The sequence below is a fragment of the Magnolia sinica genome, chromosome 14 (assembly GCF_029962835.1).
Source record: "Magnolia sinica isolate HGM2019 chromosome 14, MsV1, whole genome shotgun sequence".
Lineage (NCBI taxonomy): Eukaryota > Viridiplantae > Streptophyta > Magnoliopsida > Magnoliales > Magnoliaceae > Magnolia > Magnolia sinica.
The window spans coordinates 45,257,042-45,279,808 of NC_080586.1; the positions used below are offsets into that span (position 1 = coordinate 45,257,042).

The 22,767-nt window shown below is 37.8% G+C and overlaps 1 protein-coding gene across 2 annotated transcripts in view; it reads left to right on the forward strand.

Annotated features, from left to right (window-relative positions):
• Positions 1-13,247, forward strand: part of LOC131225171 (uncharacterized) — a 48,726-nt gene extending 35,479 nt beyond the window's left edge. For both annotated transcript variants that reach the window (XM_058220634.1, XM_058220635.1), the window contains exons 4-8: positions 1,308-1,931; positions 2,065-2,371; positions 2,820-2,985; positions 11,786-11,888; positions 12,845-13,247. In XM_058220634.1, the coding sequence (XP_058076617.1) occupies positions 1,308-1,931; positions 2,065-2,371; positions 2,820-2,985; positions 11,786-11,888; positions 12,845-12,962 (1,318 nt within the window). In that variant the 3' untranslated portion in view covers positions 12,963-13,247. The remainder of the gene's footprint in view (positions 1-1,307; positions 1,932-2,064; positions 2,372-2,819; positions 2,986-11,785; positions 11,889-12,844) is intronic.
• The last annotated feature ends 9,520 nt before the right edge of the window (positions 13,248-22,767 follow it).

The following is a 22,767-nucleotide window of genomic DNA, read 5'->3' on the forward strand; positions in this document are numbered from 1 at the left end:
CGTTACGCCAACCGATACCGATACGGGACACCTTGGTGATGTGGCTCACAAGCAAACACCTTTTTCTTTTGCATTTTGTGATTTGGAAACTACTAAAATGTTCTGTAAAACTAAAGTCAATATCTATACAAAAAAGTCAATCAGTTCACTGTAAAAGGGGGAAAAAAGTCAAAATTGTACACTCGATGTTAGCGGGCAAACAACCACAGCCATATGTACTAAAAACACAATAAATATCACAACACAGATTTACCATTTTTTTTTTCTTGTTAATCTGATATTTAAATATTTTTGCTTAAAAGTTTCACATTGGTATGAGTTATGATGGACACATAATGCATATTGGTTAATATGTACTGTTATGTATAAGTTTTAGGGCCAAAGGACGTGCTCTTATGCATACGTTTTGTACAATGCTAGAAATCATCCTCCCCATTTTTGGTTTCCTCATCCTATTATGTTCTAAAACCCACACCACCGTACTATTTTTGTAAGATAACCAACAGTTAATCTTATTAACTATGAACACTTCTTAAAGAGGAAACTATATTTAATTCCTGTTTAAGATACTTGAGGACCCTTACCTGTTTTGAGAGATTACTTAAAAGACTCCTACTAATATTGATTCTTGCCAACCATCACCTGCACCCAGATAACTACTCCAAATAAAGATGACTACCAGATCTCAACCTCCCTGTGAAATCTTTCTGAGCATCCAAAGTTCCAAGCCTGTTTTAAGCTTCTCTGAAACCACAAGCTAATGTTATGTGGCCCCCATGTTAACATTATCACCAAAAGGACCCTCCAAACCTCCAACTCTAGTTAGTAAATCCTCTTTAGGCCTAAATCTTGTTAGTTCATGGCTTTAAAAGCCTTTTAGGCTAATTGCACTTTCATACACACGCCGGTTACACTATAAAATATCCCCTAGGCTTGATTTGTGGACCTAGGGCCTTTTGGACCTGTCGCTCATGGCCGCCCTTCAAGACCTAATTTCTAAGTAAAATGAAACTCAATAATGTTATTTTTAAACAGGCTAAAAACTAGTTTTCTAACAATGTCAGTTGCTGGTTGAAAATAGGTCTATGAAATAAAATGCACGATTAAGAAGAAGAAGAAGAAGAAGAAGAAGAATGCAACTGATCTGTTGTAGAGCTATTATACATTTTTATTTTGAATGCGAAGTTATTGAGCTATAATTGTGCTGAACAATGCATTGGTTCTTCTATAATGGTGGAAGATTGCTTTCTGTTCTTCTCTGGTTAGTGCTTGATTGATTTGTTGGTCTCATAACTTTCTGCAAACAGGGAAGGTTTCCGTTTCAGATTAGAGAATATTGTTCGTGGTCAAGTGAGCAGCCAGATCGATACTTCTGCCAATCAGAGTTCTGCTGGCTCTAGAAATGATCAGTCTCAAGCAAGTGCTTCAGATGAGGTACCAGATGAAAATCATGAACAATCTCAACGTGGGAATCAGGAAAGTGATATTCATCGAATTTCAGAGCAGACGGGAGACTTGGACAGCAACACTCCTGTTGAAAGTATAAATTGGCAAGAATCTCCTTCCCAAGGAGGGAACTGGCCGGAAGAAGTTACAGAAGATGGGGAAAGGGACTGGCAGCAATCTAATGAAGTTGGTTTTAGTGAATGGCAAGATGGTACTGCAGAAGAAATGGATGGAAACTGGCAGGAGAATGCAGCTGGGGATTGGCCCGGGGAAGTTCCGGAAAATGAAGGTGGAGAAAATAGCCACCTGCAAGAAACACATGAATGGCATGAAGATGGTTCTCAAGAGGTCGTGGAAAATTGGCAAGATGGGCCTTCTGCCCCTCCCAGAAGTCGCCGGGTTGTTCCTGTTAGAAGGTTAAACAGATTCCACCCACCTGATGATGATAATGTATACAGTATGGAACTCAGGGAACTTCTTAGCAGGTATTGGATCACTTCTTTTCGTGGAATGTCTTTAATTATTTTTTGTTGTCTTGAGCTATGTAGTTCCCTCCTGATGGATACTGTCTGTGGTTTTTAGGTTATATTTTTTTAACCAACTCTGTTGTTGTTTCAGGAGAAGTGTCTCTAATCTTCTTCATAGTGGATTCCGTGAAAGTTTAGACCAATTGATACAGTCATATGTTCAAAGGCAAGGTCGTTCTCCCATCGACTGGGATCTGCCAAGAACATTGCCGACTGCTTCACCAGAGGAAAATCAGGAGCAGCAGAGAGATGATCAGAATGATAATCAACCAGAAACTGTGGCTAGACCACCGCTTGTGCTTCCGTCTCCTCCGGCACCACCACCACCACAGCCGCTTTGGCACCAGGAACTGCATCATGCTAATTGGCCTCGACACAGCATGCATCGTTCAGAAATTGTATGCAATCTTTCATTTAATGCTTGAATTTGAAATCCTGGTAAAAGCTGGAAAATTCGTATGCCTCGTTGGTTTCGTGTAAAGTCAAGCATGAAATATCTTCTACTAGTTCTGTTGCACAAGTCCTTGTAACCATTTGGTCATATCCTAAGGCGTATGAGACTGGAGATGCTGCTTCCTTGACTGGTTATTGCACTCCTGCTTTGTTTGGTAGTTTCCCCAATAGTAGCCAAAAGAGGAAAAGAGTAAACATTGTTTCTTTGGCTCCTTTTTTAGTCCATGTTGAATGTCATTGACATGTGTTGGGGGGGATGAGCTGCAAGTTTGAAATATCTGGTCTTGAGCTCTCCCTACTTTTACTGTTATGTACAAGAATCCTACCAATTTTATGTATCCATTTGTGTGTTCAGAAGTGTGAACTGAATGTTGGTGTTTTTTTTTGGTGCAGGAGTGGGAAATTATTAATGATTTAAGAGCTGAAATGGCTAGACTTCAGCAAGGGATGAGTCACATGCAGAGAATGTTGGAGGCCTGCATGGACATGCAACTAGAGTTGCAGCGCTCAGTTAGACAGGAAGTCTCAGCTGCTTTGAATCGCTCCTCCAGCGGACATGGTTAGTATAATTCTTGGGAGCCATATGCATGTTTATGAAGGAAAGAATGCTCATAAAGTCGATATGATGACCTTTTATTCTGCATTCATCTTCAAAGTCTATTCTTCTTCGTTTTTATGTTTGCCTTTTTGAACATTATTAAGATGGCTTATTTTGCTTTTAATTAGCTCAGGTCTCTATCTAGCATATTTGTGCCATTTCTTTATTTTGTATCCATGTTAATGCTTAGTCATACTTGTCCTATCTTCCTTGTTTCTCCATTCTATGTAATTTTTTTACTACTACTTTATTGTGCATGCACAATATATTTGGGATGCGTTCCAAATGTCAAATCACATTAGCAATTTTAGCTTGGAAGTTTTGCTTTTGTAGACTGCTGTTAGGTATATAACCAATAAGGCAAATGCCCTAGGACTGATGGTACATGTTAAGTTAGGCCATTAAACCACCGTGGATCATAACATACCACCACTCTCTACAGCCAATGTCTGTGGCAGCCTACTCTGGGGTGATACTCCTTGCGGCCTATCCACTCTGACCTTTCCACCTTGTGGCAGATCTCACTCTGGTCCGGCAGATCTCACTTTGGTCCAATTTGCCTTTCCATCCTTTCCACCTTGTGGCGGATGCCGCAGATCTCACTCTGGTCCTACTTGCCTTTCCATAGGTCGCCTCTTCCATGACTTGATCACAGGATGTGGTATTGGCTCTGATACCAAATGTAAGGTACCTAGAATATGCCAAAAGCCCTTTGACTAGTGGAACACATCAAGTTAGGCACTTAAACCCATAATTTTAACTATTTCATTATCATTATTGCATTCACATACAATTTGGCTTGAGGTATTGTTATGGACAGAGAAGTCACAATTACTGAATAATTGGAACTTTAAAACTAAATAAGTACCAAGTCCAAAGGAACAGCTCCATGCAAAGAGAAGTCCAAACATTTTGTAGTAAGCCAGAATCTTGTTCAGAAATTACAGTTTTTGTCCATTGTGTTAAAATGATTCAACACTTCCTAGTTTTCGAAGATGCCTACTCTGTGTGTTGGTCGATATTGATTATCCCTTTGGTTTTTGATATAAAATAATAATACCATTGGTCGATATTGTTTATCCATTTGGTTTTTGATATAAAATAATAATACCACTTTTTTTTTTTAAAAATTTATATATATATATATATATATATATATATATATATATATATATATATATATATATATATGAAATTTTAGCATTTACTTTACTTTTTGAATAATCTCTAAATATGGATGTTTTATAGTAGCAGATATTTGCATGCTTTATAATTACGGAGAGACCTGATACAGGACATGAAATTCAAATATGATGTGCGAGATTTCAGGCTTAAGATTACGTTATTTCAGAAACAATCACACAAATTCCATGTCCCACATAGAAGTCCAAACCATTCAATTAAGGGAAATCTATGCGGGTCTAGGCCTACACATGATAGGGCTGGATCAATAAAAATTATGAACCAAACGATACTCAAAGATAAGAAATAATCATCCATAAATGCATAGTAATCAGTCCCTAATCCAAGGGATTTAGAAATTCCAATTCGGGGAACTCTATGGTAAGAAAAGGGGCATAAATTTGGAGATTTGAGTAATTTAGGGTTAGGTTTAGGGATTTTGGGTGGAAGCGGAGTGAAAGAGAGGAGAGAGACGAACTAGAGAAGTACCGCACGTGTGGACAACAATAATGGCCCAGACGCACGTGCGTGTGATCTCGGCCGCACGTGTGTGGGGCCCACTATTTAGAAAAGGGCCACCTTGGCCCTGGTCGGCCAGGGATGGACTCCAAAATCCTTAAATCTCAGCTCGATCCGATGTACGGTTTGTGCGTGGTGTTCCGCCGAAGTTTCAGGCCTCCTGTAGGGCTAGATTCTGAAATTCTGCTGTAGGGAAGAGAATTGCTGCAATTAATGATTGATTCGAAATGTAGATGATGGGGTGAGATGAGAAGAAGGGATGGTAGAAGATGGGTAGTAGAGATGGCAATGGATGGGGGCGAATCGGGATAGATGTGGCTTCGCACCACGGTAGTTAACCCTTCGATAAAGGGGGGGCTTCGCACCCAATTAGGCTTCACAACTCGGAGAGTAGGAAAACGTAGAATTTTTTTATTAATCCTCAATGAATGAAAAGAACTACAAGGGGTGCCTATTTATAGGGAAAATCCTATACCCCAAAACTCGCACCATGTGCGCAACCTATTACTTGGCGGTGAAGTAAACTAAAATAAAAACCGAACAAAGAAATGAAAAACGTTCACGATGTTCTAAATAATAACAATAAGCAAAACCTAAAATATGACATCAATCCGACGAGTGGGCCATGATCATGAGATCTCACGATGAGCTTTTGAAGCAAAACTTCGTCTTCTAGCTAGGAGGCCCTCTCTGGACGTCGTCATCGAGCCAAATCGATGGTGGGGCCCTCCTGTGTACGTACGTGCGTAGCGAGGTGGTGTGCGTGCGCGTCCCCATCAAGACCCATCCAACCACATTTAATTTTGACCAACTAAAGACCTCTTGCTCCAAGCCGCTTTTATTTTGAAAGCACCGATCATTCCTTTCTCCCCAAATAGCCCATAAGACTGCCAATAGGACCAACCACCGCATCACCCTTTGATCTTTTCCAAACCCACCACGGTGCCAAGCCAAAAGAAAAAAGAAAAAAGAAGGCTTCAATGGTTCCCTGCATCACCCATGGAACATTGAGAAGGGGAAAAAAAAAAAAAAACTTTTTTCCAAATCTTTTGCACAAAAGAGTAATGGATGAAAAGATGGTTAATTGACCCTACATCCTCCATGCACATCATGGAAATATTAGGAAGCACCATTGATCTTTTTTGAAGGTTGTTAATCGTTAGCACTTTTATCCTTCCAACTAGCCACACGAAAGCCGCAGCCCCAGGGGGAGCACTGTAGGACCAAATCTTGGAAGTGCATACTCTACCCTCTCCTACCGTGGTAGACTGAAGCATCATATAGAATGACCCGACAGAGAAACAGCTTGACTTGTCCGTCCTACACACTAACGCGTCTCTATCCCCCATTGACTTGACACATCCTTTAAGCCTTTTTTGAAGCCTTAAAAACTCGTCCACTTCCTTGTCCGACAAATTCCTTCGATATGGAGGCATCTGAAAATAATGTCTCTGCAGGGGGAAAAGCAACAAGCAATCAGAACATTTCTATCTGGAGAAAGCAAAGCTAACCTTAGGATCTTGCAACGGAGCAAGGTTTCCCCCAAGCCACACATCCTCCAAAAAACGAACTCTCTTCCTACCCTCAATAAAAAACTGATCCTTTCCAACTGCAATAGATCCACTATCTTATTAAAAAGTCTCTCTGGACAGATGCTCGCTGCTGCCTTGCATTCGCCTGACACAGGAGTTGGATTCCACCCTTCCATGATGCGTTCAAAGTGAATGGTGAACTTGAACCTGATGACACATTAGTGAATTTATTACTATGACTATGAGTAACACAACTTTGAAGGGAAAGAAGTACAAAGAATGCTCTGAAAGAGGCAAGTAGACCTAATATCAAGTGGTTCACTTTGGCAAGAGAATTTGGCTACGTCATTTGCCTTGCTTGGAATCAGAGGAAAAAAATATCCAATTGTGAGAAAATAATCCAACTATCACAAAAAATAAAAGAATTTCCACGGTTCTCATTTGACAAAGGTACCCCACTTGCTGATGTTGCTAGGATCACCTTCCCCCATTAGAGACCTCAAACGTTAGTAAAGGCTGAAAATGCAAAGAGCTTCATAGAAACCACCAGTCTTCACCTCATTCAAATCTTTTATCTCCAAATACCCATAAAAGAATCTCATCTGTATCATTTCTAACAACACCAGTGGCCTCTTTTGACCCTGGGTTACCATGAGAGCTTCTGCAGGATTAAGCTTCCAAACACCCATCAGTGGATCTGTTGAACACGCTTTAGGATTTAAAACCCATAGTCCCTGAATTAAGCATTGCCTTCCAACTCCCTAGGCCATCCTTTCTGACAAACTCGATGACTTGTTTTAAAAATGGAAAATAGATTTTCTGCAAGAAATGCAAAAGAATGAAGAGAAATCATCTTCTCCGAACACGACCACAGACCCCAGAAAAAAAGGGCCTATTGAAAAGATACGAAAATAAGGAACAACTATAAATCAATCCATGAAAACGTTTCCTAGGATGAAGAAGAATCGGGGATCGAAGGCTCCACTAAAGGCTGGGATAATCACAGCCATTTCATAACCATGGAAAGAAAACTATCATGTGTTTCTATCTTAAGAGATTCTATGTTTCTTTCCAAATTCCCCATAGCATTGCTCAAGGGAGCTTCTTCAAAAGAATAATCCCATGCCACAAGAAGAGAAAGGGGTCCTCTCTGCTGACTGCTAACATATCGTGGATTGATGAATTTGAGACACAGGAAATTCAATCTCCCCCCCCCACCAAAAAAAAAAGGAAGCCCGAAAAAGGAATTCCAAACACCTCTGGCAGCATCACAATGAAGAAAAAGACGAGAAGAGAAGGGCCCTTTGCCCAACTGACTAACATATATGATGGACAATGGAATTAGGACCTAAGAGATTCCAAAAAGCCCGAATCAGCTCTTTGTCTAATCTCCGCCACCACTTCCTGAGAAGAGCCCAATTCTTCCTTATGACTCAACCAATCTAAGATGACCATCCATTTAGGGTTTTTGCAGATGGAATTGGAGTCAAACCTTCCACAAAAATTCTCTCTGCAGTTTTAAAATTTTTTTAATTCTCTTTGCAACCATCGCTTGCATTTTGAATGGGGATCAGAAGCACACGGAAATTAGATAAGACTGACTTGAGAAGAATGATTTTGCCCGTGAAGGATAGGAAAGTTTTTTTTCCCACCAGCTATCTTTTTTCTATCCTTGAATGAAAAATAACCTTTACAAATACCAATTGATGGAGGAATTTGGCTACTGTTTCTGTCATGGATCTCACTTTCTTCTAAAAGATTCTCTTTTCCTCGTCTTCCGTATTCCCCACATGATAATGGAAGGAACTATTCCGCAAAAGTTTTATCCTCTTGAATGGAAATGGCCAAAAGAGTATGACCAATCATTTTGATTATGAACAAATATTGTTTTAGGTGGATAAATTGTGATCTAAGAGTGGATATGGGCCAGAACCAATTCAGTGAGAGAAGCATGTATTTTCTTGTTTTAATTTATTATTATTATTTTTGTATAGATTATGAAAGAGCAAGTTACAAATTCATATCCTTTTTTTTTTTTTTTTTTTCATTCAAGAGGATATTTTATTAAAGCCCCGCAAGCGGAAGCGAGTAGGGAAAGCATTCAAGAGGGGAAAATCCCTAGAAAGCACCGGAAAAATATACAACTAGCACTCAAATTCTTTTAACTAGGAAGCCTATTTAGAAACAAATACGGAGGCCTTGGCCGAGACTTCCTATATTGAACTTGAGGCTGTCTATGCATTGATATTTACAAACACTGAGGCCTTGGCCGAGCAAGTTACAAATCCATATCTATGCATGATTGTTATGCATTGATATAGATTTGAAACAAGTTTGTTCTAATTTAAATGTACAAAATGGAAGAAATCGGGGAACTCCCTCTCAATAACAACCTCTGGGGAACAATTGTGACCATTGTGAATTAGGAATTGGGAGGGAAATAAATCGAGCTGATAAATGGTTCATTAGAATTTCTGGTTTAAAGGAATGATAAGTGCACATCTCTACTATATATAACACGAGCAACGTTTGCCCATTTTACCCCTGCATTTAGTTATGGTGAAGGGTGTAAACTTTTGGAAAATGGGATGTGTGTGGCCCTTCAACTTGGGTGTTCTTGTCCTTTCACTTAATATGAGTAACCTACTCTTTGTGTGCAGCCCACACCAATGGTGGTAATAGGGAGCCATTGCAAGAAATACTTTGGGAGGCCCATCATGATGACAATGTGACATTTACTCTATGCATCTGTTGAGCTGGTCCATGTTAGGATGTCATCCCAAAAACAACATCGATCTAAAACTCGAGTGGACGACAATGTGGGAAAAAGTTGGGATGGGTCGCCTGTCATTGAAACCATTCCGAGAGCCCCTCCCTGTGTGTGTTGCACGCGCCATACCTCATTGGTTATAGTAGGATCCTCGGTTTTTTTTACTTGCCTTTGTTAGAGTCATAACTGGCTTGCATAAGTTGGGATAAAACAAAGGGTCTTGTGTTGCTTGGAGAAAGTGTGGCATGGAAATAAGTAGCAATGGTAGAATATTTAAAGCAGGATTAAGAGTCACATATCATCGTTCGTATTGGATTGTAAGTAATTTAGCACCATTAGAAGGCGGGATGTAGGGTACTATTCATTCATCATCATCAACATATAAGCCTTATCCCAACTAATTGGGGCGATTCCACTATCAAGGACCATAAACTCTATAAAAACATAGCCATATGTAGTCAATTTTATTTTATTTTTTTTTCCAAGCTACCTCCACCAATGTCCTTCCCCTTGCCCTTTTAGAGCCTTCAACTTGAACCAACTCACTCATAACTTGTGCAATTGTTGGTCATCATTGCACGTGGCCAAACCATTTAAGTTCACTCTCTTATCTTATTACCTCAGAGCTACTATTAAAAACTATGAAAGAAAAAGGATGCAAGAAGAAGAGGAAGAAGTAGAAGAAAACAGAGAAGGCAACACTTTGGGCAGTGTGTTAGAGGCAAATTGCAGATAGGGTGACATTAAAAGGTGGTTATGGAAATGGGAGTGGGTGTTATGGTTCCTGATCATACATCGGTGAGATTTCGTGTCTTGAAGTTAGTAGTTTGGTGATAAAGGTGTTCTCCTGAGGTGTATTGACACATCGCCTTGGCATCAAGGTGTGCTGAAACGGTTACATAACGGCCGTATTGGTGGTTACGTAATGGAATTGACTGACCCCATTATGTGATACGGGGTCAAATCGGTGAGCCTTGAAAAAAACACACCATAACGATTGTGACGGAGCCATTTAAAAGAAAAAATTACTTACCTCTTCTTCTCTATTGGTGATAAAGGTGTTCGCTTGAGGTGTTAGGCAATCACGTACACATTGCCTTGGCATCGAGGTGTGCCAAAACGGTTACGTATTGGCAATTACGCAATATGACGGATCGGTGAGCCCTGCCCCATTATGCCATATGGGTCGAATCGGTGAGCCTTGAAAAAACGCACTGTAACAGTTTTGACAGTCACGCACACAAACCCCCACACACACACACACACACACACACACACTTTCTTTGGTGAATAGAAGCTTTGCACTGTGTTTAATTCTTCACCATCCAATTAATGTGCAGTAATCCGATAGTCAAATGGTGAAATAAGCATAATTTGGAGCCTATTGTATTAATGAGATGAGATGAGTGCCATAGATTGCATGAATTTCGGGCCAATTTGGGGGCACTTGAGTGATCCCCCAAATTGCCGACACTATTCATCCAAATTTAATTCGAATTTTTTCTTAAAATTTCTTAGGGAGAATTATGTAAAATGCTTAGAGATATGGACTAGTGGGATGAGTTCCATGTAGATTGCATGAATTTGGGGACATTCGAGTGGTCCCACAAATCGGCTACATTATTGATTCGAATTTCAAGTTAATTTTTTCTGAAAATTACTTTGGGTGAATGATGTTAAATGCCTAGGGATGTGTATTAGTAGGATGATCATCATAGCTTCATGAATTTGGGGTCAATTGGGGGCATTTGAGTGGTCCACCAAATCGGCAACATTATTCATTCGAGTTTTAATTTATTTTTTCTTGAAATTTACTTGGGAGAAATGATGTTTAATGCGTAAAGATGTGCATTAGTGGGATGAGTGCCATAGCTTGCATGAATTTCGGGCAAATCTAGGGTCAATCTAAGCCTATTGGTTTCATGATAACCATTAGACAGCCTAAGACAACATTCTCACCAAAGAGTGGACCATTACGCCATCATAAACACGATTAAAAAAACGAATACATATTTGGAATCCTCTAAATATTGGGGAATTTCCCCACATTTTTTCAGGATTTTTTTGAGCAATAAAATAAAATAAAAATAAAAAATAAAAAAAGGGAAAGAAGACCGATGGGGGAATTTTCCCACATTCATTGGCTGGCAGCTGATGCGGCATACCTTGCCTGGCATTGCCCAAGGCCCAAGTGACTAACTGCAAATTTTTGCTGAACAATAGGCATGTTATTGTGTGAGTCGTGATGCGATTTTTTTTTGTCTGTGTATGCGGTATACTGCTTAAAGATTATTCTCTTCTGGGCATTTTGACTGACATTGGGATCTAGTTCGATGACCAGGGGTGTTTGTAAAAGATTTTTGTATCTATGATGCATTGACATTGATACTTCCGCCACATGAACACACCAATGCAGTAGGGTGTCACCGATCAAGGACAGCCCTATAGCATCGTCTTTAGGATGATGATTCAGCTGTGACCTATGACATGTATATGGAGTTTTAGGTATCTATGGTTCTACAATTTTCTTTTTCTAAGAAATGCTTTTCCAGTTTGCAAATCCCTTTGTAACATTGGATGTCACCCCATTCAGTTGGATTCCTTTTTAATAGAGTGAGTCTAAAAGATCCAACTCTCAATGCATCTCTCCATCTCTCTCAAAGCTTGTTTCATTAGGTTAGAATACAGCACTGGTGAAAAATGCTTTGCATAGGGGATGACAGCATGACTTGTAATGAAGCATAGTTATTTGTTGCAGGTGGTGGGATAGAATCATCAGAAGATGGATCAAAATGGGGTCATGTGAGAAAAGGGACATGCTGTGTCTGTTGTGACAGCCACATCGATTCCCTGTTGTACAGGTCCACTTCTTTCCCCTCTTTCCTTCTATGGAACAAAAGAAGTATGTCAATATTTCATCTGTGGCCATTAGAGCTGTCAATGGGCCAGGCCAGGTGTTAGCCTTAGCCCAGGTTTTGAACTCTTTCAGGTTGGGCCATCGGGCTGGGCATATTCAAAATTTTGATTTTGTCATGCCGAGCCCACCCCATTGACTGCCCTAGTAGCCATGACTACTAGATATAATGCCAATAGCTTTGGACATTTTTTGCCCTTGCAATTAGTCTTCACAACATGGGTTAAGAGGGTAAATTCGTCATAAAAATGTAGCTGGTTGGCGAGGAACTGTTGAGGTTTTACTGCACAAGGGTTGGCTTAGATCGAACCCACTTCCGCTTTTAATGCATGTGACCTGCATGACTTCTCTTCGGGTAGACTTCACAGAAGAGACATGCGACACTCTGTGGGGTCCCCCATGTTGTATATGTAAAATCCACTATGCCCATCATGTGAGACTCATTATTTGAACCTTAGAAAAGATAAGCTTGATTAAAACTCACATGGGCCACACCAATCGAAAAAAGATATAAAATTGCTCCCAAAACAACTAAGTTCAAACGGTCTGTCCCACCTAAGTTTTTATCAGGCTGAATTTTGTATATTCTCTTTATCATGGTGCGTTTGACCTGATTAATGAATTTGATGAAAGATACACAATATGGTGGGGTCCACACAAACCTATGGTCAGTGATGTGGTCCATCTGAGTTGTGGATCTAGATTATTTTTGACCTCATTACCCTAACATGAAGTGTAGAACCTGATGGCCAGAGTGGGTTTTACATGTAGAGGACTGCGGTTCTCCTCCAAATTCCTCTCCTCTTTCCCCCCCAAATCTCTCCCCCTTCTCTTTGTATCCCATTGCTCCATGTGCGTCATATCGTTTTTATCAAACAATGGATTTTTCCCCCTTTGATGCAGATGTGGGCACATGTGCACTTGTTCCAAATGTGCAAATGAGTTGTTTAGAGGCGGAGGGAAGTGCCCATTATGTCGTGCGCCCATTGTCGAGGTGATTCGAGCTTATTCCATACTGTAAATAAAGAGGAAAAATGACAGGAAAAAGGAAAAAAAAGGAGGAAGAAGTCGGGGGCCGTGTTTTAAGATGAAAGAGAACGCTGGACGTGCTCTTTCCTTCTTTCTTTCTTTTTTTTTTTTTTTTGGGTCTTTTTTTTTTTTTTTTTTTCACTGATATCTATAAAATTGATGTTGTCATTGTCGCAGCTGTTGTTCTAATTATGTAATTGCACTAGGAATAACAAATGGACACTTTTCGATTCATCATCATATTCATGCTTCTCAATAAAGAAATTTTTGAGTGGAAGTTACAGTTTCCTTCCTTTCCATCTTACAGTTTTTGAAACCTTTTACAATTACGTGGTTCTGGCTAAATATAGCAGGACCCTTACCTGCACTACATCTGATGTTACACATGACCAGAGAAATTGCATCCAAGACCCTCCAACTAACCTGGAAACTGGAGGTTGTTGTTGGACTGACGAGATTCACTGGATTTTCAGTCACACAGTGCATGGATTGCATGCAGTTACGCAATGGAGATTTCATGGGCTGCAATTCTCATTCAGCATTGCACAGCTATCCTTTTACCCTCCTTTCATCGTTCAGTACACTGACTAGGCAAGGAGACCCAGTTGCATGCTGATTGCTAATGATGAATTCCCAATATCTACGTGATGGATCACTATTGGCACATGGATTCTTATGGATTCCATTTTTGTCTGGTCTTATTTCGGTACCTATATGGTACTTGGGTCAGGATTGCCATCCCGTCATGAGAAAAGTCATCCTTGTGTGTGTGTGTCTGTGTGTGTGTATTTTTTTTTTCTTCCAAACATGCCAGGTGGTCAACTAGCAGAATTGTAGGACAGATAAGAGAGCTGTTCATGGAATGGGTTGCTCGTAGAACCTGTTTATACAAGCAGAAGGGAAGTTCCCCGTGAGATCCCGAAAAGTTTGACCCGTCACTATTTGTTTCACTTGAAATTTGGTCTGTATGTGTGTATGATGCTGGCCCAGCCAGAGTCTAGTAAGGATTGATCCGAACCAAATGCCTATCGACCCTAAGCGTTGTGATAGGCAGATACCATGAGTGATCACCTATGATCAAGAACTAAGTGGTACTTAGTTTGGCCATTCTATTTAACCACCTATAAAGGAAATTAGACGATTTGTGAAAGATTCATTTTTTTTTTTTTTTTGTTTTGTTTTGTTTTGTTTTGTTTTTTTTTTTTTTCTGAGATAAACCGATTCGCATAATATGAGAGTAGAATGAACTCAATTGTATAAAATGTAAATGAAAATAAATATTTACAAAGATAATCCTTGGTGATTCAGTGTTTGTGGTGCAGATGGCGAGGTCGTTGAGCTAAGTCTTCCTTGGTTCATTGACTTGAGTGTAGACGAAAGGAATTATACCATTCCTAAGCTAAGTCAGTACAACGTAGTAGGGTAGATGGATTGTATTGCACTACTCCTAGGTTAAAGCTGGTCCAACATAGATGAGTTAGATTACACTAATCTTAAGCTAGGATAAACTACGATAAGATAGACAACATTATGCGATAATTTGCCTTGTGTTAAGTTGGCAAAGGCCTAGAACTTTTCGATCTTTCTCATATTGATAGAACTTTGAGGTGGTATGAGGTGGTAGCTGAAGAAAACTTTGTAGCCACTTCTCACATATGCTAATGTGGAAATAATCATCTGGGCCTGTAGACAGTTGTGGCTTATCATGCAACGCCATGTGTGCAAATCATTTGTCGTGGGTTGGCTGTTGGTTGTGCGCATGTCATGCTCCTATTACGTGGATGAGAATTCTTCTTGTGATGCTATGTGTTAGTGATTGTTATCTCTTTTTCCGCATCAACGTGTGTACTGTTCCTTGAAACTCTGTCAACTTGATGTTGTTGTTACTTCGCTCCTTAAGTGATTTCAATTGTAAGGACTTCTTTTATGAGATGTTATGGTGCATGGGCGGAATCTGTCACTTGTCGTGACCGTGTTTTGATCATTACCTTCAGTTATGAGGCCGTTATGGTGAGTAGTCAGCATTGCCATGTGTGTAAGATACGCGGCATATATCCCATGACAATAGCCCATTGGACTTAACTCTTTTTTGGGTCACTCACCAACTTTTCGAATTTTGATCACATTCAGCTGTTAGGACAGTGGAAGAGATCTTCCATTTATTTCTTGTTGAGATTTTGTTGCCACATGGCAGCATTTAAGTCGCTAACATAGTCAAATCAGGCTAAAACACTATTTTGTTGAAAGTTTTTCAATCAGTTGTTTTACACATCCACAGTCTAGATTGATCAGATAATTGGTCGTTGAATCTATATACTACGACCATGCCAGTAACCCTATTTTAGTGTGATTGTATTATATACATGAGAGAAAAAAAAGAAAAGAAAAAAAAAGAAGCATCAAACACTTATGATGGGTTAAGATTCTCATTCCTCTCTTGGTCACCAATTTCCTACATATCAGTGAGCTTGAAGCATGCAATAATAGTAATAACAAGTTAGTGATCCAAGGATGCATGCTTGCCTCTTAAAATCTGATATAGATGCATGGTAACGTTGAGTGGAGTATCATGATTGTTTTAGATGTTGCTACTCGATGGCATCGAGGATTCTTCGATGTCATCGATGGGTCTTTGATGTCTGTAGGGGTGTACACGAACTGAGCTAGATCGGTCAACTCACTCGGCTTGAAAAAGCTTGATTCGACTCAATTCGAAACTGAGTTCGATTCAAGTCGAGCTGGTTTTTAGAGCTCGAAAAATTTGCGAGCTGAGTTTGAGTTGGCCCGAGCTCGATTCGACTCAGTTCGATATATAGCTCAAACTCGGCTCGACTCGATCAGGTAGTATATGTGTGTGTGTGTGTGTGTGTGTGTGTGTGTGTGTAGGGAAAAGGTACTATGCGCTCGACCTCACAATAAGCTCCCGTGAGGTCGAGTTGTGTGGGCCCCACCATGATGCGTGTCGACCATCAACACCGAGCATATGATGGGTCCCCTTTAAATTATGGGATATCCCAAAAATCAGCCGTATACGGAACTCAGGTGGGCCATACCATCTATACCATCTAAAATCATGTGAAGACATCGTTAAAACATATAAAAGCACCTGGTGGGGCCCACCTGAAATTTGCATGCGTCTGAAACTTGGTCTGAACCCTCATCTAAGTGGGACACACATAATGGATGGGCTGAATTTGCAAACCACATCTCGGTGGGCCCAAAAAATGGTTATAAATTGTTTAATGGTGCACGGCCCCTCTCCACTTCTGTATGTGGTGTGGCCCACACAAGTCACGGATTGACTTGATTTTTGAGACCTAGGCCCACGATGGAATGGTGCATCTGATTGATGGAGTAGATGTTCGAAACGCATCACGGTGGGGCCCACACAGCTCGACCTCAAGGGACGGACTCGTGAGGTCGAGCGCATAGTACCTTTTCCCATATATATATATATATATATATATATATATATATATATATATATATATATATATATATATATATATATATATATATATAAACCTAATCTTTACCCTATGTTTGGCTAGCCGAACTGGAGGTTCGGCCAATCTAATTTTGTCTTGGGCCAGTCGAATTTCCAAATGCTTTAGCTATCAATAGAGGCCTTCTCTCATTTATTTCAACAACAAAAAATCGTGAGCAATTACTCAAACAAGGAGAGAAAGTCAAGGCCTTCTAAAGCTATTTGTGTGGTAAATCTGATATTTAATTTAACTTAATCTATTCTCTTTCTCAAGTGAGTTTTAATTGTTTTCAATAGAGTAATCCATGCTCTGCTTAAGAATTAGAGAATTGAATTTGTAGCATTAGAGTTTTTGTTTATTACTTGAAAATACATTAGATCCCTACATTCTTTTTGAGTTGAACACATACACGTCTTCATCAATATCCCAAGAAAGAAGATCACTGCAATCAAATTACAGTTACGTCTTTGACTTGACATCTGAAGATAAGTATTGTATTTACTTTTATTATCTTTTGAGTTTTTCTGAGATAGTCCGAAAATCTCAGCGGTTTGTTTTGTGTTGAGCTCGTGAAAATCACGAATTGGGTTTTGTTGTAATAGCCCATGAAAATCACACGAATTGTATAAGGTTGTTAAGGTGAACCTGTGAAAACCTTGAAATAGTGAAAGATAAAATTATATGGGTAGTAATTTTAGGAGTGGAGTAGGTGTGGGGTTAAGCACCGAACCACTATACCTCCCTTAGCAATTGTGGTAAATGTTTATTTATTTATTGCTTTCATTGTGATTGATTATCTTTTACTAAGTTTGATATTTTGATCTCAAAGACATTAGTGAAATAAGATTGTCCTGCCTAATATTTTAGGTGAAGGTTGTCCTACAAATTATTTGAAATCAAAGTTTCAATACTTAGGCGATTGCGATTTTGTATTATTTATATATTTCACTTTTATTTTGATTATTTGGCATTGTCTATTCAACTCCCCTCTAGGACATTGTTAACTCTCCTTTTCGAGTGGTATCAGAGCAAGGTTGATCTTTTTATTTATTTATTTATTTTTTATTAACCTCCTAAAGCAAGATCCAAATCTATTAGAATGTCAAATTTCGAGTGTCTGTCCATTACCAGGCCACCTCCCTTTGTTGGCTCAAATTACTCTTATTAGAAAGCCAGAATGAAGATTTTCCTCAAATCTATTGATGAAAGTGTGTGACAAGCCACTTTAACTAAATGGACCCCTCCAATGCTGGAAGTATTGGCTGAGGATAGAACCATGTCCATAAAAAAAAAAAACAAAAACCGCTTATACTTATTGGACAACTGTTCAGAAAAGTGAAAGTAGTGCAAATGTAAAAGCCTTAAATGTAATAACATGTGATCTATCACCAGATGAATTCAAAAGAATCATTTCTTGTGATATAGTAAAACAAGCATGAGATATTCTCAAAATGACACATGAAGGAACTAACATTGTAAAAAAGTCTAAGATCCAAATCCTCACAACAAAATTTGAGGAAATTCGTATGGAAGAAAGTGGGTCATTCATGGATTTCTATATGGAATTAAATGACATTGTTAATTCTATGTGGGGTCTTGGATAAAAAGTCCCTGAAAGCAAGGTTTGCACAAAAATAATGTGATCACTTCCTTACTAGTTCAATTCAAAAGTTACTGCTATACATAAATTGAGGGATACTAATACTATGAAGTTTGATGAATTAGTTGGATCTCTATAAACCTATAAGCTGAATTTCAAAGCTCCTAACAACGAGTTCATAGCTCTGAAATCCTCTAAATTTAAATCCAAAACTATAAATGTAAATTCTAATAATGATGAGAATGAGGATGATATAACAATGTTGGCTAAAAATTTTTATAGAATTTTCAAAAATAAAAATAGATTAAAATTTTAAAAACCTTTTGGCAAAAGAAAAGAAAATTCAAAATTTTGGAAATCAAAATCTAAAGACACACAATGCTTCAACTGTTCTAAATTTAGGCATCTAGCTTCAAAATATCCTAAAAATGATAAATCTAGGAGAAGAGGCATGATTGCCACTTGGGATTAATCATTGGAATTTGAATCCAATTCGGAAACTGACGAATCAGACCAAGAAACTGTGAAAGATCTAAAGGCTTTTATAACTATTGCCATAATCACTTCTTCAGATAAATGTGAAATTTCTGATTTTGAAACTCCTGAAAGTGATTCTAAAAATGAAGATGATCTCCAAGTAGCATATGATGCACTATACAAAGAAAGTTGTAAGATTGCGGCTAAACTAAAAATTCAAAAAGAAAAATGTGCCAAACTTCAATTTGAACTAGAAAAAGCCATTTTGGAAAAATCTCAGTTTTATGATTACTTTGAAAAGACAAAATTAGATTTAAACTTAAAAATTTCTGAAATACAAAACCTCAAATTTGAAAATGAGAATCTAAAAATAGAAGTTTCCTCCATTAAGACTTCAAAAGATACTTGGATATATACTCAAGGAAACTAGAAACTTGAAAAATTATTAATTGCATCTTGCCAAAGTGGTGACAAATCTAGCTTAGGTTATATCAAAAGTCACACAGAAAAATATAAAAATTTCACTCCCATATTTGTAAAGGAGAATCTTTAAAGTCTAAAGGAGAAACTCTAAAGGAAGTAAACAAAAATGTAAAATCCTTTAAAAAAACTTCTAATATAAAAACTAATGCCAACTAGCACAAATATCAATGGAGAAATAATAATCCTCCTCTAGCCGATAAGATAGTGGACTTGCTTAAAGAGCTCTTGAAATCTAACTCTAGAAATAATAGGGTAAGTAGAAACAGGAAAAACTATTACTCCCAAACATAACAAATAGTAAGAGATCCTCTTAAACTTAGAACCATAATGAAATGGGTTCCAAAGGTAGTGTCTTGTCATCCACACTACTTTCAAAGGAAGTAGCCATTCAAGATGGTACCTAGATAGTGGATGTTCGAGACACATGACAGGTGATAAGGTAATACTCTCAAACATTAACCAAATAAATGGTGGCTTGGTTACATTCGGAGATGGAAGCAACTGCAAGATTGTTGGCCAATATAATGTACAACTTCCCAACTTACCTATCTTTGAAAAATGTTCTATATGTTGAAGGGCTAAAACATAATCTTTTGATCATATCTCAGATCTGTGATAATAAACATAATGTAAAATTTTCAGATCACGGATGTGAGATAATTAATGAGAAAAGACATGTAATATTAAATGGTCGCAAAACTTTTGAAAATTACTATATAATTGATGACTCTTGCTTAACAAATCATTCATGCTACATGGTCCAAACAGATGAAATTGAACTATGACATCAACGTCTTGGACATGTAAACTATAAAGATCTATATAACTTGAGCAAAAGAGATTACTTACGTGGCCTATCTAAATTTAAAAAGATAGAAAAAGTATGTGGCGCCTGTCAAGTAGGCAAGCAAATTAGGATTGCTTACAAGAAAGTGAACTCCTTAGCCAAGACAAGACCTCCTTAACTTCTCCATATAGATTTAGTCAGACCAACTAAAATGGAAAGTAAAGGCAGAAAGAAATATTTTTCTAGTTGTAGTTGATAACTACACTAGATATTCTTAGGTAGCCTTTCTGAGAGAAGTCAGATGCTCTTGACAAAGTTAGAAAACTTATAAAATGCATCCAGATTGAAAAAAAGTTATCTGTGATCATAATTAGAAGTGATAATGGAACTAAATTCGAAAATAACAATTTTGAGAAATATTGCAATGACTAGGGAATACTGTATGAATTTTCTGTTACAAAAACACCTCAGCAATATGGGATTTTTAAAAGAAAAGCATAATTTTGCAAGAAATGGATAGTGTAATGCTAAATAGCATGAATTTACCTAAATATTTATGGGCTAAATCTGTTAGTACCGCATGTTACATAATTAATCGTGTCTACATTAGAACAACTAAAAACAAAATAACTTATGAACTATGGTTCAACAAAAAACCTACTGTTAAATATTTAAACTTTTGGAAGCAAATGCTTTATTTTACGTAACCATGAAGATTTGAAAAAATTTGAAGCAAAAAGCGATGAGGGAATATTTTGAGGATACACTATAAATAGCCGAGCATATCATGTCCTAAATAAAAGAACTGGGGTGATTCAAGAATCAATAAATTTTGTAATTGATGATCAATCGATCAATCCCAGTCATTGCCAAGATGATGATGATATTATTATGATTAATCAAAGTGAACCATCATCCAAATCAGATTCTACTGAGTCAATGTTGGTAGAAGACCATCCAATGAATCAAATACTTGGTAACCCTCTTTCTGGTGTTCAAACAAGAAGACAGATGGAAAATATTTGCAATTATATTTGCTTTACTTCCCAAATAGAATCGGCCAAGGAAATGATGCACTAGCTGATGAAAGTTGGACTTTGGCTAAGCAAGAGCCTAAAAATCATTGATCCTGAGATGCCTGCTCTGTCTGAATTATTTGTAATAGTTTAAGTTTTAACATGTTTACTTGATACTTCTTAGATATTTCATCTATTTTTGCTTGTAATAATTTTAAATTTCTTTTTAGATTACCTGCACACTTGTTTGGTTGCTCTTAGAATATTTGGATAATAGTATTTATGAACAACTTTTGACAAAAAGGGGGAGAAAATGGTATATATATATATATATATATATATATATATCTGAGAGCACTTGCATGCATGATATGTGATATGATATGTTTGGATATGAAAAGAATTGGATTGGATATATATATATATATGTGTGTGTGTGTGTGTGTGTGTGTGTGTGTGTGTGTGTGTGTGTGTGTGTGACTAAGTGCTCAGGGGGAGGTATTGATGATTGTTCTAAGGGGGAGCCTCAAGTAAATAACTTTAAGTAATGGTACTAAAAGTGATGTACAAATGTTCTCTTGAACCAGAGCTGGGAATAGTGTGATGAGTTTATGAGATGTTGTATCATTGTATGAGTTGTGTATGATTGTGTTTTGTCACGAACTCGACAAAGGGGGAGATTGTAAGTGCTTATACTTAAAGTACACTTAGTGTTTTCAAATTTTGTAAGAAAAAAATGCTTCAAGTCAGATCACAAGTATGGAATCACAACTACTTTATATGCCTGAAGATCAACTCAAGATCGGCTTATGATCAGCTTAAGATCTGCATATCTTCTCAAGTAGTCGATGCTCGATTTCTAGAAAAGATTAAGTCAAAGTTCAAGATAAGTTGTCGCATATATTTGCTAAAACATAGGTGGTATAACCCTAGAAAGACCTTAGGTTAGGTACTTTAAAAAATTCATTGATTTTTGGTTTTTAACAGTGTTTTTTCTCTAGAGTTCGGTCAGCCTAACTTTGGGTTTGGCTAACTTAACTTGGGATTGGGCCAGTTTGTAAATTCATGGGTTAAGTTTCTAGCAATGCATTTCTTCGGAATTCAGGGAGATTCGGCCAACTAAACCCTGTGTTCAACCAATCAAACTGGAGGTTCGGCCAACCGAATTTTCAAATCCTTTAGCTATCAATAGAGGCATTTTCTCATTCATTTCAACAACAAAAAATTGTGAACAATATACTCAAGCAAGGAGAGAAAGTCAGGGCCTTCTTAAGCTATTTGTGCAATAAATCTGATATTTAATTTAACTTATTATATTCTCTTTCTCAAGTTAGTTTTAATCGTTTTCAATAGAGTAATTCATACTCTACTTGAAAATTAGATAATTGAATTTGCAGCATTAGGGTTTTTGTTTATTACTTGAAAATACATTAAATCCCTACATTCTTTTTGGGTTGAACACATATATGTCTTCATCAATATCCCAAGAAAGAAGATCGCTGCAATTAAGCTACATTTATATCTTCGACTTGACATTTGAAGATAAGTACTGCATTTACTTTTATTATCTTTTGAATTTTTTTGGGATAGTTAGAAAATCTCAACGGGGTGCTTTGTGGTGAGCCTATGAAAATCATAAATTGGGTTTTGTTGTGATAGCCCGTGAAAATCACAGGAAATGTATAAGGTTGTTAAGGTGAACTTGTGAAAACATTGAAATAGTGAAAGCCAAAATTATGTGGGTAATAATTTTACGAGTCGAGTAGGTGTGGGGTTAAGCACCGAACCATTATAACTCCTTGAGCAGTGGTAGTGAATGTTTATTTATTTATTACTTTCCTTGTGATTGATTATTTTTTGCTAAGTTTGATATTTTGATCTCAAAGACATTGGTGAAATAAGGTTGTCTTGCCTAATATTTAGGTGAAGGTTGTCCTACGAATAAT